This window comes from Talpa europaea (genome assembly GCF_964194135.1).
Source record: "Talpa europaea genome assembly, chromosome: 16".
Classification (NCBI taxonomy): domain Eukaryota; kingdom Metazoa; phylum Chordata; class Mammalia; order Eulipotyphla; family Talpidae; genus Talpa; species Talpa europaea.
In genome coordinates this window covers 43,399,356-43,415,658 of record NC_140084.1, presented here as the reverse complement: position 1 = coordinate 43,415,658, position 16,303 = coordinate 43,399,356, and the positions used below count along the sequence as shown (strand labels likewise).

The following is a 16,303-nucleotide window of genomic DNA, read 5'->3' as shown; positions in this document are numbered from 1 at the left end:
CCCAGAGACAGGGGTGGGACTGGGTGGGGGGTGGCACTTCCTGGTTTCCTCCTGGGGTGGGGCTGGTCCCTGGAATTAGCTTTTACCTGAAAGGATGCCTCCCCCCACTTGGGTTTCTGAGCATCCTATGCAGCACGTCTCCCACTCAGTGCCTGAGTGCCCTGAGCTCCTCCCTGTGGTGCTCCTCAGGACCTGAGCTTCCCTCCTGGCAAGGCCCTTGGCAGGTCTGCTTCTGATGTGGGCAGACACACCAGACCCTACAGAGCTCATCAACAATGTCCCAGCATCTGTGGGCAGCTCCCCGCCCAGTCGCCTTCCCAGGGGGCTCAGAGGTCCCCACATCAGCATTCTCCCTGTGGGCCGGGGGTCTCCCTGTAGGTGGCGAGTGGGGGCCGCGGCAGCTGCGTCCCCATGAGGAGGGGAGGAAGATGCCGGCTGAGCTGCTGCTGCTGCTGATTGTTGCCTTCGTCAGCCCCAGCTGCCAGGTGCTCTCATCACTGCGCATGGGTGAGGCCCCACCACCCCCTGCCCACCCGCTCAGAGACCCTCCCATCGGCCTCCCACGGGGCTCTTCTTTGGGAACCCAGCATGCCAGTCCCTCAGGACCCAGGCACCTGGGCCTGTCAACTTTCCTCAGCAGCAAAAAAGCAACAGCCCCGAGGAGTCCAGACCCCTAGGCCTCGCCAGCCTTGTATTGGGAGTCTAGACACATCACCCCCATCCCTACCCCCATCTCAGAGTCCAGGACCCCAGTCCCTCCTCCCTCAGGACACCCAGGAGTCTGGTCCCCAACCCTTGTGTCCCCTCAGCTGCAATCCTGGACGACCAGACGGTGTGTGGCCGCGGTGAGCGTCTGGCCCTGGCCCTGGCTCGGGAGCAGATCAACGGGATCATCGAGGTCCCGGCCAAGGCCCGCGTGGAAGTAGACATTTTTGAGCTGCAGCGGGACAGCCAGTACGAGACCACAGACACCAGTGAGCAGGGCCACAGGGGTGTGGGGTGAGGCAGGGCAGGGTGGTGGTCCTCGGTCCATCCTCTGCCCCCTCAGCTCACCTTGTCTTCTTCTAGCCCCCTCTGCCCCTCATTTCATGTCTGCCCTGCCTTTTCCTTCCCAGAGGTGGGGCTGGTAGGCGTGGAAGGTGGGGGAGCACCAGCCCCAGGCCCGCCCTGGAGAAGCTCAGGGCCTCATTTGAAAGAGAAGATTCCCAGTTAACTGGGGGCACTGGCCCCCTGAGCTGAGTAAGGAGGGGCCCGGTCAGTGATGCCAGGTGGGTCTCAGGGGCTCTGAGGGTCATCTGGAGAGGGCAAAACTGAAGCGGTGCTTTGGAGAGTGAGCAGAGTATAGAAAGAGTAGGACATGACCAGCCACAGAGCTGGCTACAGAAGTATTTGTTGAATACTGACAGAATGAATAGATGTGAGTAGGTGTCCCTCAAGCAGAAGTGCTGGGCTCGTAGCCCTTGGGAGAGGCTGTCGTCAATGTGGTTTAGACAGATTTCTTTCCTGCAGGCCTTATCAGAGCCTTTATCTTGGTCATGTATGTTTCTGCTCATGACAGGGAGAACAGTATATTATATTTCCTGGCCTTTTTTTTTTTTTGACTGGTGTGGTCCAGAGTGCAAACTGGGGCAAGCTGGGGATGAAGGGCGGGGAGGCACATGGTGTTTCAGACAAGTGTCTGTCTTCTAGAACTGGGGCAGCATGATGGGGTATTTGGAGCCAAGGAACAGCTTATAAAGTTGTGCCCATCCTGACCACTTGGTCTCAGAACATGTTTTGAGGGATCATGAGAGACTTCTGAGGTGTAATATGATTGGGCAGTGAGAGTGGGAGGCGAAGCTGGGCAGAGTGGCACACTGAGAGGTACCGCTTTCACCCATAACCCACTGTCACTGGGTTATTCCAGGGAACTGAACTTCTGGAGAGTGAATCTGGGGGTTAGATTTGGGTGATCAGTGAGGGAGATGGTGCATGCCTGAGTTGAGAGCCCCAAAGCAGATCACGGGAGAGGCTGGAGAGAAGGGAACAGATGTGAAAAATCTGAGGACAAAAGAAACAGGACTTGATGACTAATTGGTTATTGGGAGAAAGACTGATGGCAAAGGCCATTTCTAGGTATTTGGTCTGTGTCAATGGTGGGGCCATACCCAACACAGAAGGCACAGAAGGAACAAGTTTAGAGGAAAATGAGGCATTTGTTTACGATGCCTGTGGTTGGATGTGGCAAAAACTCAATTGAGGCTGCCTTAAGGGGAAAGAACTTATCACTTCATGTCACTGAAAGTTCTCAGAACTGATTTCAGGCATGCAGGGTCTAGGCAGTGAAATGATATCCTAAGATTATTTCAGGCATGGCTGGATCCAGGTGTTCAAATGATGTTCTAGGATTCCTACCTTCATTCCTGGGTCCTGCTTTCCTCTAAGGTGGCTTCATTTCCATCCTCCCCATCTGGTGGCAGGATGGCCCCAACAGCTGAAAAATTACATCTCACCAGTTTAGCAAACTTAGAAATAATGGTAAAAGGCAGGGGAAGCCTCTCGTTGGTCTGGTTTGAGCCCATTTCCATCTCAGAGCCAAGCACTGAAACCAAGAGAAGGTGATTCTGTGATCCTGGGTCGGGTCCCCATCAATCCTGGGAACCTTGGGGGAAGGCAGTTTCTACCATAAGAACAGGCACTGGGCTGCCCCACAGATGCTTGCACCTTCCCATTTTGAGAACACACATTTTCAAGGCAGACAGAGTGGAAGGAAGAGGAGCAAGTGAATGTGACAGGAGAATGAGTTTGAGTATAGTGGAGCCTCAGCTGTGGGCTCAGGGCAGAGGGATGTTGGGTGCACCTTAGGTTGCAGTGTGGTTAAAAAGATTGAGAAAGATAAGGCTGAAGAACTGGGCCCTGGATTTGCAGACAGACAGAGACCTCAGATGTCTCTGGTTCTTCCCTTCCTCTGTTTCCCCATTGAGCTCACCTCTCCTCTGTTGCCGTTGCTCCCACACCTCTCTGCCTTGCACCCCTCCTGCGGTGGGCCAGGGTCTAGGCCTCTGGGCCCAGAGGTGGATCCTGTCCTGGGCCAGGGTGTCTGTATGAGGAGTTCCTTTACTCTGCCATCTTTCCCTCCCATCACAGTGTGTCAGATCCTGCCCAAGGGGGTCGTGTCTGTCCTGGGGCCCTCCTCCAGCCCTGCATCTGCCTCCACTGTGAGCCATATCTGTGGGGAGAAGGAGGTGAGGTGGGATCCTGGGTGGGGCAGGGTGGCATGGGTGCCTGGAAGGAGCGGGGTGGGAAGGAGGGAGCAGGAGAGAAGCCAAGGCTTCTTCTCTGTCCAGATCCCCCACGTCAAAGTGGGTCCCGAGGAGACGCCCCGCCTTCAGTACCTTCGCTTCGCATCTGTCAGTCTGTACCCCAGCAACGAGGACGTCAGCCTGGCCGTGTCCCGAATCCTCAAGTCCTTCAACTACCCCTCTGCCAGCCTCATCTGCGCCAAGGCCGAGTGTGAGGGAGGAGAACTGGATGCTTTATTTTTTGTTTTTTTTTTAAAGATTTATTTATTCATGCATACAAGAGCTGGGGTGTAGGCCAGAGGTACAGGGTTGGTGAGAGGATTCACCAGAGACCAAGTGGGGAGCAGAACAGGTGGATCTACTGAAATACACTGCTGAGGGGAGCATTTGGCAAGACAGGAGAGGTCTGCTGTGCCATGTGGGTCAGCAACCAGGCTGGGGATCGAACTCGGGTGGCAGTGGCTGGCAATAGTTTGGTAGCGCTGAGACTTTAATCCCTGTGCTACCAGGGAGGCCCCTGGATCCTTTGTTTTCTAATTCCCATGCTCCAAGAGATCTAGTGTCCCACACAGCCACATGGTCATCCCCACCACCCCTTCCCCCTTCAGGAACCCAGACGTCTGCCTTTACAGATCCCGCCCCTCCCCCACCTCCCCAAAGAGACCTCCAACAGATCGTGACTATACACCTGCTAGGGTGAGGCCCTCTGCCGGGACAGCGCGAGGCGTGGTCCCCAACCTCCTGAATCCAGGGCCAGTGGAGGACACAGCAGCTGAGCAGTTGTGACTTTTTGTGATCTGTCTGTCAGGAGGTGTGTGGGGGCATCGGAGCACACACAGGTGGGACCCTACTTAGTCTGGGAGGTTCGGAGCCTGCATCCCTGAGAAAGGGACATCTAAGCTGGACTGAAGGTTAGGGAGGAAGGCATGGCGGGGCCGGGGTCCTTTTGAGAAGCTCAAGGGCACGCAGTGGCCGGGGTGTGACCACAGGGGTCTTGTGTTTCATCTTGAAGGTGATGAAGGTCCCCACAAAGGGTGGGGCAAGGGGCATGGTGCCACATGTGTGCAGGAAGAGCCTTGTCGGGAATGCACTGCAGAGTGACCCAAGATGTGGCAGGGCCACCAGCCAGAGGTGGCAAGAGGTGGTGTGGGTAGGGCTCAGGTGGTGGCAGTGGAGTGCAGAGACACTGCAGGATCTGAGTAGGGAAGGGCAGAGGGTCATGGTTGGCAACCAGGTTCTGCCTAAGGAGGAGGGAAAAGTCAGTTCCGGGGCATACCTTGGGTCTTTGGAACTTTCTTTTATTTATTTATTTATTTGTTTATTTATTTATACAAGCACTGGGTACAGTCAGAAGCACGGGAGGGTGAGAGGATTCACCAGAGTAAGAGCGGAGAGCAGAGCAGGCAGACTGACGAAATACACTGCTGAGGGGAGCAGCAGGCAGCAGGAGAGGTCTGTGCTCCATGTGGTACCCTCACCTGGTGGCTGGGGATCAAACTGGCCTTGCAGAGGCTGCGGGCAGCCTCTCAATCAAGTGCTCAACCACTGTGCCACCAGGGAGGCCCGGTCTTTGGGACTTTCTAGTGGAGACATTGGGTGGGCTGGTGGGTTTGTGGGCATGGAGCTTGAGAGAAGGGACAGGAGGGCCATACTTAGTTACCTCGAGGAGAAGGTCCCCATTTAAGGGTGTTTACTGAGTGCCTTTTTGGTGCCATCCATCACCCCTGATGTTGGGGACCCTGCAGCACCTGGGTCAGAAGGGGGCTCTGCCCTTGTCAAATCTGCATTCCAGAGGGAGGAGCTAGGAAGTGAACAGAAGTAGGCAGAGTCAGCTCTATGCCCAAAAAGATGAGGGTACGGGGGTGGAGTGCAACTTAAAATGGATCTGGGGCTGGGCTTGGGCCTTATAGAAGGGGTGACATTTGAGTACAGAGCTGAGGGAGAAGGAGGGAACCATGTGTGGCTCTGGGAGAAGAGCATTCCAGGCAGAGGGAGCATAAGACAATAGGAGACTGGAGCCAAGTGGAGGAAAGGAGAGGTCAGCCAGGTAACTCGGGCGTCAACAGGTCCAGAGGGGCTGTGGAGGCTGTGAGGACCTAGCCTTCACTCTGACCCAATGAGAAGCCTTTGGAGGGTTTGGGGCAGAGGAGAAGAGGATCTGCCTTACATCTTTCTGGCTGCTTTGTGGGGAACAGACCCTTTGGGATAAATGTGGCTGTTGAAACAGTCAAGAGATGCCAGTGTATTGGGCCAGGGCTGCTGGATGGTGCCATGGTGTTCAATGTGTTTTGAAGGTAGAGTCTAGGTGGGCTGGGCAAGGCAGTGAGAGAGGAAGCCAGGCTGCCATCCTGAGTTTGGCTCAAGCAACTGTCTGGAGTTGGTTCGCTGACCAGGGCAGGCGAGCAGAGAGCAGAGTGTAGCACTGCACATGTTACATAAGATCCCGGGAGGGCAACAAGTTGGTAAGAGACGGGAGTCTATGTTCTCGGGGAAGGTGTGGCTTGGTGGTTGAATTCAGAAGCACCCCTGGCCAGGGTGTGCCATGGTACACCCAAGAGTGCCATCTCCTGAGCATGCCCTGGTCTCCCCCTCAGTTCCTGTGTTGGGGAGGACAAAGAAGTCTCCACCCCACGTGCTGGCCCACACAGGGCTTCTCACTGGGCCCCCGCCACTCCCTCAGGTCTGCTGCGATTGGAGGAACTGGTTCGAGGCTTCCTCATCTCCAAGGAGACACTGTCGGTAAGGATGCTGGACGACAGCCGCGACCCCACGCCGCTGCTCAAGGAGATCCGAGATGACAAGGTGTCCACCATCATCATTGACGCCAATGCGTCCATCTCCCACCTCATCCTCCGTAAGGTGGGTGCGCCCACCCCATGCTGACTCTCTGCAGGGTCAGGGGCAGAAACAGGGTGACAGAGCAAGGCCCTCAGTAGTCACCGGGGTTTTGGGGACCCATTTTCTACAAGCAGGAGACAGTCACGAAGTTTGTCTCAGCTGATTCCTGGTTGCCCACTGGGCCCCCTCTCCTGAATATTTGCTCCCTTGGTGGGTTGCTCTGCCGGTCAACAGGGAATGGCAGGCCAAGTGTCTGTGGCAGTGCCGCGCAGGTAAATGCCAGCCTCTGTGGGACAGCGCCATGTTCTTTCCTTGAGTGCCGGTGCGCTCCCCGTTGAGGGCCTCCGCATGAATTCTTTAATTTGACTATCACCCCATTTGCAGGGCAAGCGTGATGATCATTGTGTAGATGAGGAAGCTGGGGTTCGGGGGGGACGGACTGGCTCAAGGGCACCCAGGGGAACCAGCAGTAGGACCTTCCCCCGGGCACAGCACCACATGTGTCCACTGGTGATCTGCATTCATTAATCATTCATGGCTGCCCTGCCCTTAATTTTTCCTCATAACTTAATCTGTAATATTTATTTTTGTCCACTTTTTTTTTTATCTAATTAAAACCATATGTCACTGCTGATCGAAGCTCACGGGAGAAAGTGGGGACAGAATCCTCAGGGTTCTTGAGGCTTAGAGAAAAGATTTCAGACATGGGAGGCAGGCAGGCCTGGGCTGGGTCCCGGCCCCTGTCGGGGTCACTTTGCTCTTGGGCCTGCATGTGCCTACCGTGGAAAGGGCTGTGAGCCTATGTGACAACAGTCGGGCACTGTGGCCTGGCATCTTCAGTGTTCAGATGGCCTTACCTGGACAGGCCTGGGCACTCCCAGCAAGGTTTTCCAGCTTAGCTCTCCTTGAGAGCTGAGAAGTGGCCTCAGATCCTGAAACCTGAGCATCCACTGGGTGACCTTTTGTTGCAAAGTGCCTTTATTTTTAAAGATTTATTGATTGATTGATTGATTGATTAATTGATGCATACAAGAACTGGGGTACAGGCCAGAGGTGCAGGGGGTGAGAGGACTCCCCAGAGACAGGGAGGGGAGCAGAATAGGCAGATCTACTGAAATAAATTCCTGATGGCAACCGCAGGCGATACAAGAGAGGTCTGCTTTGCCATGTCGATAGCTTGACAGCGCTGAGACTTTAACCCCTAGGCCACCAGGGAGGCCCCTGACCAGGCTGTCTTATGCATCATCAACCTGTACTTGGTTTAGGGGTAGCACAGGGGTTTGGGTTACCCTCTCCCACCACCGCCCTGTTTCTGAGGCAGCCTTCACCTCCGGAAGGTATCCTAACAAGGGACTTCAAGGGCGCCATTCTCTCCACCAACAAAATATTCATCCCACCCTAATGGAGCACCAGTCAATTGCGGTGCCTGGTAGGAACTGAGTCTCCCTCTGCTCCCCAGGTCTCCTGCTCCCTGTGTCCCTGTCTCTGGGTGACTTTGTTTCCCACAGGGTGTCTTCTTGCCAGACCTGCTCTAAATATCTCTTCCTCTCTCAATTTCTCCCTGTTTCTGCCTGTGGGTCACCGCCACCTCTCCCTCCTCGTGTCCTCCAGGCCTCGGAGCTGGGAATGACCTCAGCGTTTTACAAGTACATCCTCACCACCATGGTGGGTACTCCCTCCTACCCCAAGTCCCTCCGCAGTGTCTGCCCCCATGGCCCCAGGCCTCACCCCCTCTCCTCGGCCCCAGGACTTCCCCATCCTGCATCTGGACGGCATTGTGGAGGACTCCTCCAACATCCTGGGCTTCTCCATGTTCAACACCTCTCACCCCTTCTACCCCGAGTTTGTGCGCAGCCTCAACATGTCCTGGAGGGAGAACTGCGAAGCCAGCACCTACCCAGGCCCCGCGGTGAGCACACAAGTGCACACTTCGGTCACATGGCCCCCAGGATCCTCACTTTCCAAGTACATGCCCTGGGGCTTCCTCTCTGCACCTCTGCTGCCCCAGCCCATGTGCACCTCAGGGCCTTTGTACTGACTCTTCTGCCGTTTTGTACATACAACCCCAGAGAACTAGCCACTCACTCCCTCATCACTGCTCAAATTATGTCCCTTCAATTGTAAAACATTCCTTGGTTCCATTTAAAAAGCAGGAAACCCCACTATTTTGCCCCGTTCTGTGTCGTTCTGTTCTCCACAGCACCTGTCTTTGCTCATCTAATTGCCATGTGGCTTGCTCTGATTTTGTGTCACTGTAGATGCAAATACACAGGTTGTGAGGTCCCTGAGGGCAGGGGTTTCTGTCTGTTTTGTTCACTTTTGTCCTCCCAGCACCTAAAACAGCCTGGCTCATAGTAGGTGTCCAGTAATAGATGGTGGATAAACGCAAGCATATTTATGTGTATTTGCTCACAGACACCTAGTCATGTACCAAGTCACCAAGACACTCCCCAGGATGCACACCAACAAGAAGCACAGAGTCACACTGCTGGGATGCACACCCACACCCCGTCAGGCACATCTGTGCGCATGGCCGCACCTACCTACACAGTTCACTCTCAAACCTCACACTCCTGCAGCCAAGACACAGACATGTGCGCACAGACACCAGCATCTCAGGCACAGCCTGTGGGGAGTGGAGCACTCACCATGGGAAGGGGGCTTTATGTTGGGGAGTGACCCACATTTTTTAAAAGATTTATTTATTTTTGTGTGAAAGAACTGGGGTACAGGCCAGAGGTGGGGGCAGTGAGAAGATTCACCAGTGACAGAGTAGGGAACAGAACAGGAGAATCTACTGAAATACACTGCTGAGGGGAGCAGGGGATGAGACAGGAGAGGTCTGCTGTGCCATGAGGGTAGCTCCCTGGCCGGGGATCAAACTCATGCTGCAGTGACTGGCGATAGCTTGATAGCGCTGTCTTTAACCCCTCTGCCACCAGGGACATCCCCAGTTTACCACTTCTTATATTCTGGGGTTTTATAACCGAGTGGACATTTGAGCAATGATTTGGTGATGAGGGAACGGGTGCTGCTGTAGGCTTCTATGAACATTGTCTGCTTGATCCCTCCCCAGGCATTCACAGGCAGTTTCCTGTTACCCTCAGTTCACAGGGGAGGAAAGCAAGGTTGAGAGGTGGGCACCTGGCCTTCCAGCTCTGAGCCACCTGCTCCTCCAGGCTGGTCTCACAATGGTCTGGCTGGTCCCCCAGGCTGGTCTCTACCTCCCAGACTCCACATCGACCCTGTGCAGAGATGGCAGACACCTGAGTCCAAACCCACCCACATAAAAGTGCCCGTAGCCGCTTGGGGCTGTGGCTCCTCCCCATCTGCATCAGTCATGCATAACTAGCTTCCTAGGTTCCACCCCCCAGGATGAGGTGACACTGCTGGCCTTCCAGGGATACCCTTTCAGTCATGTCCTTCTCCAAAGAGACACGTGACCACGGAGTGGGGGATAGCTGCACACCCCCTACCTGTTGTCCATGTTCCCCAGCCAAGGACCCTCCTGGTCCTTGATCTACAAAGTCCTTGATCTGCAAAACTTTGTAGAGGAAATGTCAGAGGGCTTAGGAGTAGTGATTTGGGGCTCCCCTGACTCGGCTGCCTCTTTGCCATCTCGCGCCCCCCTCGGGTCCCCACCCCAGCTGTCGGCTGCCCTGATGTTTGACGCCGTGCACGTGGTGGTGAGCGCCGTTCGGGAGCTGAACCGCAGCCAGGAGATCGGCGTGAAGCCACTGGCCTGTACCTCGGCCAACATTTGGCCCCATGGGACCAGCCTCATGAACTACCTGCGCATGGTGAGCCGGGAGCGGGCAGGGCAGAGGGGGTGGGATAGCCCTTTCTGGGGGCACTCACTGTGTCCACTCTGCGGCCCCTCTGCTCTTTCCTCCCTCTTCCAACTGCCCCCGCTGCTTCCCATGTTTCTCGGCTTCCTCCTCTCTGCTCTTTCTCCTCCTGCTCCCTCCTCCCTGTCTATGCTGCCCCTTCCACGGCTTTGTCGCACCTCCCCTCTTTAACTGTGGTCCTTCCTGGCCCCTCTCCCTCTCTCTCATCCCCTCCGCCTCTGCCTCCTTCCCCTGGGCCCCTGCCACCCCTCCCTCTGCCCACCTCCCACCCTGCTAGGTAGAGTATGATGGGCTGACCGGGCGGGTCGAGTTCAACAGCAAAGGGCAGAGGACCAACTATACCCTGCGCATCCTGGAGAAGTCCCGGCAGGGCCACCGCGAGGTGAGCTGTCCAGGAAAAGGCAGAGGCTGACCGTGGGGGTGGGCCGTGGGGCAGGGCCCTGAGGGCTGACGGCACTCTCTTTACCCCAGATTGGGGTGTGGTATTCTAACCGCACCCTGGCCATGAACGCTACCACTCTGGACATCAACCTGTCGCAGACCCTGGCCAACAAGACACTGGTGGTCACAACCATCCTGGTGAGTGACCCATGGGGAGCTGAGGGGTCATTGAAGGGGCCTTTCCTGAGGGGTATCTTGGCCCCGTTCTAATGAGGAGGGTGGTCTCGGCTGAACAGCCAGGTTGTGACCCGTGCCCCCACCTACCAGTTGTGAACAAGGTGTCAGCATCCTAATCGTTGCACAGACTGCCCTCAGGCCCAGGCCCAGCCCGGGCTCTGCCAACTTGTGGACGTGGCATACGTATAAGATGGGAATCACTGGGCGGCCGGTAGGAGCATGTCCTGCGCCTCCCTCACGCAGTGGCTGGCTGTTAGGTCCCTGTTCATCACCATTGCTAAGAGTGGATGTTTCGTTACATGTGCCAACTCTGTGTGTTGGCACCTGACAACGAATTTAATTTCCATATTGAAGATAAGGAAACCAAGGGCCTCCCCTGGTGGCGCAGCAGTTGAGCACTGGGCTGCGAGGCTGCCCGCAGCCTCTGCAGTGCTGGTTCGTTCCCCGGCCACCGGCGAGGGTCCCACAAAAAAAAAAATGATAAGGAAACCAAGACTCAGAGAGGTGAAGCGACTTGCCCGGGATCACATAGCCCTGATGGAAGCTGCATCTCTGAGCCTCCAGGTTGAGTCTTAGCCTCTGTCCTTTGAACCCCCAGTGCTCTCTTTTCTGAGCTCCGGTCAAGGGCAGCGCCTGATATCTCCTGGGGGTGCCACTCCTACATTTTGCCAGATCACAGAGGGGCCTTCGCGTCTCTCTGGATACTTGTTCTGTACCAGCAGACATCCAGATGTCTGCTCTGTGCTAGGGCCTTTGCCAGTGTCACTCTTTATACCTCTCAGCTGCTCCAGGCAGTTAGTCAGATTTTTCTCCTTTTGAAGGTAAGGAAAGATGTCACACTTGAATATGCAGGAATTGAGCATCAGACTTGGGGCCTAGGCCCTCTCATCTGTACCCTGCTGCCTTCCCCAAGCACAGAGGGTCTCCTGGAGGTCAGGGCGGGGCTATACGTAGGGCACCTGTGAGCAGGAGGCTCTGACACGTGGGTCCTGGATGCCTCCACACCAGCAGCCAAGCTCAGCTAGCTGCCGAGTCCCTGGCCCCAGGCATCCACTGTTGGTCGCTGGGAGCCCTGAGCAACTGTGAGCTTGCTGCTAATAGCAGTGGGCGTGGAGAGGACGACCACAGGGTTCCACAGGATGTGAGAGGCTCCCCAAAGCAGAGCCGATTCCTAGGGAACTCCTGACCTAAAGTGGACCTTGAGTCCCTCTGGATGAGGGCCATGAACCTGCTGGGGAGGCACAGATGGCCTGCAGACAGGAAACCAGACACTTGGTAATATCTTCTCCCAGGACCCTGAGGGCCAGGCCGGGCTGCTGGGAGAAGCCAGTGCCTGTGTGCTTTCGGAGTGTGAGCGGTCCCAGAGGCTTCTTGAGGCTGAGGAAATGGAGTCCTTGGTGGGGAGTAGGGGCGGAGATCAAGGAGGGGGTGTCAGGAGAGTCAAGCCACACACTTGTCCTTCATTTTCCCCAAAGCCCAGAAGCCAGTGTTGTTTCTCCCTGACATTTGTTCTTCTGATGGATTCATTCATTCATTCCACAAGTATTTACCAAAACTGCCATGTAACAGACCTTACACAAATTCTAGAATCCCAGGAGTAGTCCTAGGGGATCTCGTGGTTCCCCCAGTCTTGAGTGGCACTGAGGGTCTAACAGAGGGCCAGGCAGCAGGAGGGGAAGGGTCTCGGAAAGAGTCCCTTTAACCCCTTCATTTTGGAGAGAGTGAAGCAGAAAGGACTGGTTCTGAATGTCAGAAAAACTGATATGTTTGCCGAGGAAGGCAGCAGCTGTGGAGGAGATGGCCCCAATGTGGGGACAGGACGAGCCTGTGCTGGGCTAGGGCTGTGGGGAAGAGGCAAGGGAGGCTAGGGCTGTTGGAAGTTGAGAAGCAAGAGGAGCTCTGGCTTGGGGTGGAGGTGGGGATGTACCTGGGTGGGACTCACCAATTTGGAGCAGGGAGTGGCACCACAGGGCAGGTGGAGATGCAAAAAAGGCCAAGGAGATGTGCTGCAGGGCTCCACCCCATCCAGATTTTTCCAGGACTCTGTTGGTCCCCAGGATTTCCTCATTCATTCCTGCTTCTTGGTCAGACAGACCTTGTTCCTGGTCTTGTTCCCTGCCACGTCAGATCGTCTAGCTGTGCGGTTTCCATGCCTTCGTCTGTAAAAAGGGTCTGATAAGCCCCTTCTTGAAGGGCTATGGGAGGATTGAGATAATGAAGCATCCTGGCTGTGCCCCGGGAGCCTGGGAGAGCCTTCCCTTCTCTTCTGACTCTGCATCCTTGATAAAAGTCTCAAACACACTGGTCATATCCGAAGTACCGCTTCACTGAATTTCCACCTACAGAACCAGCCTCTCTCCCTGAGCCCTCCTGGGTCCCTTCTAGTCTTTACAACCCCCCCAAGAGCAACCCCACCTAGACCCCTTGAACTTCACGCTGCTGGCATCCTCCTCTTGTTCTGCTCCTGTCTAGCTGCTTCTGTTTAACATATTTGTGAGATTCCTCCCTGAAGTAGTTTCGCCTTGTTGCTGTGTGTTCTGTGACTACCGTGGTGTGCCTCCCCATCGAGTGTAGATGCACATTTGGGTCGTCTCTAGTTCTTTTTTTTTTTTTTTTGTTCTCACGAGCAGTCCTGCCATGAACATTCTACTACGTGCCTTTTGGTGAACACCTACGGCACTTCTGTCGAGTGCTGGGCCCAGGAATGGAATTACCACTCCTGTTCAACTTGCCTAGATCCTAGCAGAGTTACCCAGAGTGGCCCTAACGTTTTTCTTTTTAAAGATTTATTTTATTTATTTATACATACAAGAACTGGGGTACAGACCAGAGGTGCAGGAGGTGAGAGGATTCACCAGAGACAGAGTGGGGAGCAGAACAGGCAAATCTACTGAAATACACTGCTGAGGGGAGCAGCGGGTGAGACAGGAGAGGTCTGCTGTGCCGTGTGGATAGCTCCCTGGCCGGGGATCACACTCATGCTATAGTGGCTGCCGATAGCTTCATAGTGCTGAGACTTTAACCCCTTGTGTCACCAGGGAGACCTCGTAGCACTTTTCATTCCCACCAGCCATGTTTCAGTGGGAATTCCACTTGCTCCTCCTTTTTGCCAGCGGCGAATAAAGTACCTTCCGTGTATGTTCCTCACTGATCAGGGAAGTTGGCCACTTTTTTTGGTGTTTATTGGCCATTTAGAAACATCTTTGGGGGGCCTCCCCGGTGGCGCAAGGGGTTAAGATGCAACTTGTGAGGCTGTCCCCAGCTACTGCAGCACGAGTTTGAGCCCCGGCCAGGGAGCTACCCACATGGCGCAGCAGACCTCTCCTAACTCTCCCGCTGCTCCCCTCAGTAGCGTATTTTGGTCAGTCCTCCTGTTCTGTTCCCCACTCTGTCTCTGGTGAATCCTCTCACCCCCCACACCTCTGGCCTGTACCCCAGTTCTTGTATGCATAAATGAATAGTGCTGATGCTTAACCCCTTGTGCCACCAGGGAGGCCCCTCACCTACTTGTTTATTAAGAACTTAATGATTGTACCTTTTATAGTTAGGTCTAAGAGTCATCTGGAATTGATTTCTGTGTATCATATAAGGAGGGAGGTCAGGTTACGTTTTTCCCTCTGGATGTTGAATTGAACAGCATCCTTTATTAAAAGGCTCATTCTTTCCCTTATCTCCACCATCTTACTTTTATTATAAATCAAGTATCCATTTGTGTGTGGGTTTCCAGACTCTCCATTTTGTTGTCTTTCTTTCTTCTGATACCACATTGCCTTAAATACCAAGCTTTAAATTAACTGTTCGTGTCTGGTAAGGTAACTCCTTCAGTTTTCATGTTCTGGAGGATTGCTTTGGCTCTTCTTGACCTTTTGCATTTTCATATATGTTTAAAGATCAGACTTCCAAATTTAATATTAAACTGGGAGGGGGAACAGAAGTTAACACAGACCTACATAAAATAGAATTAAGATACATTGGGGGAAAGGAGTGAAAAATCAGTCTTCTTCCCTCTCTTGTCTTTCATTTCCACCACCACCACCACCCCCTCTCCCTGGCCACATTCTTCCAGAAACATCTATGCACTTAAAATCACATCCCCACTCTCTCCCTCACAAAGAGTGGCATATTATACAAGTTGTTCTGTAGCTTGCTTTTTTTTTCCCCCTCTTAATATATCTGATAGAACTTATTTTAGTTGTTGCCTGGGATTCTTCTATGACATCAATAATCTTTTTAACCTGTCCCACATTAACCTAATTTCAACCATTTCAGTCTTTGTTCCCGAGATGAGCCTCATTGTGCAACTCTCAATTCTGCGTTTCTGTGTACAGGTGCATGGCTGGCCACCGGCCATATTCTTAGACTCAGCCTCAGCAGTGTTGCTTTCCGTCTGCGATGCTTCTGCGGAGAATCTCTTGGAACAACTCTGAAAACCCTGGATTAGAGCCTTGGATCTTTAATCAAAAACAAAACAGAAAGTCAGAGCCTTGTTTCTGGTGGTCCAGGGCCCCTTTATTTATTTATTTATTTTAAAGATTTATTTTTTGTTTATTTTATTTTATTTATTTATTTATACAAGCACTGGGTACAGTCAGAAGTGCGGGAGGGTGAGAGAATTCACCAGAGCCAGAGCAGGAGCAGAGCAGGCAGAAGGACCGAAGTACACTGCTGAGGGGAGCAGCGGGTGGCAGGAGAGGTCTGCGAGCCATGTGGGACTCTCCTCCGGTGGCCGGGGAGCAGCCTGGGATCCAACCCGCACTGCAGAGGCTGCAGGCAGCTTCGCAACCCAGCGCTCAACCACTGCACCACCGGGGAGGCCCCGGGGGCCCCTTTAAATCCTAGTTCAGTTTTCTGTTGTTGAATTCTATTCACAGGCCCCAGCCCCTGCTTCTGGCTCCATGAATTTAAACCCTGACCTTGAGGCCTTGAATCCTAATCCACAACCCAACTGTCTCAGTCTTAAGTGTGGAGATCAGCCTGGGGCAGGAGCCTTGGAGCACATGGCAACTAGATTTTGAATCCCAGTTCTGCCCCCCCATCTCCCTTTCCCACTGCCCTGCTTCAGCGCTGCAGTTGCAGACAAGACACTGGCTCTCTGGGCTTCAGCTCCTCACGTTAGGAGTGCTGTGCAGTGGATTGGTGCCCAGCACTGGTGTCCGTCCAGGGCATCCTTCTGATCCTCCAGTTCTGATACTCAGGCTAGGTCCCCGTCTCTGAGTCTGGCTTCTAACTTCGCCCAGGCCCCTCTATGATTCCGTCCACTTGAGTTCAATCTAGCACAGTATGTAAGGGCAGAGCTTTGACCTCAGACCAACATGTCCATCTCAACCACTTACTACTTCTCTTCTCAGGACCTTAGTGTCCTCATCTCTAAAACAGAAGTAATAATACCGACCTCCCACGCTGACAGAATAGCTGTCACACAGCTAGCTGCCGCTGCTATTATTAGTATTATCTCACATTCCTACTCCCAGTTCCACAGTTTGGGATTTGGAAAGGCAGCTTGGTAGAGAGAAGCACTGACTTCCCTCCTACCCTTCCCCCCTGTGCTGTGGGGCATATGAGGTCTGGGAATCTGTAGGCCCAGCCTCACAGTGCTTAGTGCTGTATAACATACCACCGCAAGCCTCAGCTTCCACTTCTGTGAAGTGAGTTGTCTAATGGTGCCTCTTGAATAAGGTCACTGAGGAATGAGTGATCCACATGCAGGGGCTGATACCT

At 54.0% G+C, this 16,303-nt stretch overlaps 1 protein-coding gene across 2 annotated transcripts in view; it reads left to right on the top strand.

Moving 5' to 3' along the window:
- Positions 1-428: 428 nt before the first annotated feature.
- GRIK5 (glutamate ionotropic receptor kainate type subunit 5) overlaps positions 429-16,303 on the top strand; it is a gene marked incomplete at both ends in the record, with an annotated part of 45,327 nt that continues 29,452 nt past the window's right edge. For both annotated transcript variants that reach the window (XM_084257969.1, XM_084257968.1), the window contains 10 exons: positions 429-507; positions 810-974; positions 3,127-3,224; positions 3,327-3,492; positions 5,962-6,140; positions 7,731-7,784; positions 7,867-8,028; positions 9,767-9,919; positions 10,245-10,349; positions 10,439-10,546. In XM_084257969.1, the coding sequence (XP_084114095.1) occupies positions 429-507; positions 810-974; positions 3,127-3,224; positions 3,327-3,492; positions 5,962-6,140; positions 7,731-7,784; positions 7,867-8,028; positions 9,767-9,919; positions 10,245-10,349; positions 10,439-10,546 (1,269 nt within the window). The remainder of the gene's footprint in view (positions 508-809; positions 975-3,126; positions 3,225-3,326; positions 3,493-5,961; positions 6,141-7,730; positions 7,785-7,866; positions 8,029-9,766; positions 9,920-10,244; positions 10,350-10,438; positions 10,547-16,303) is intronic.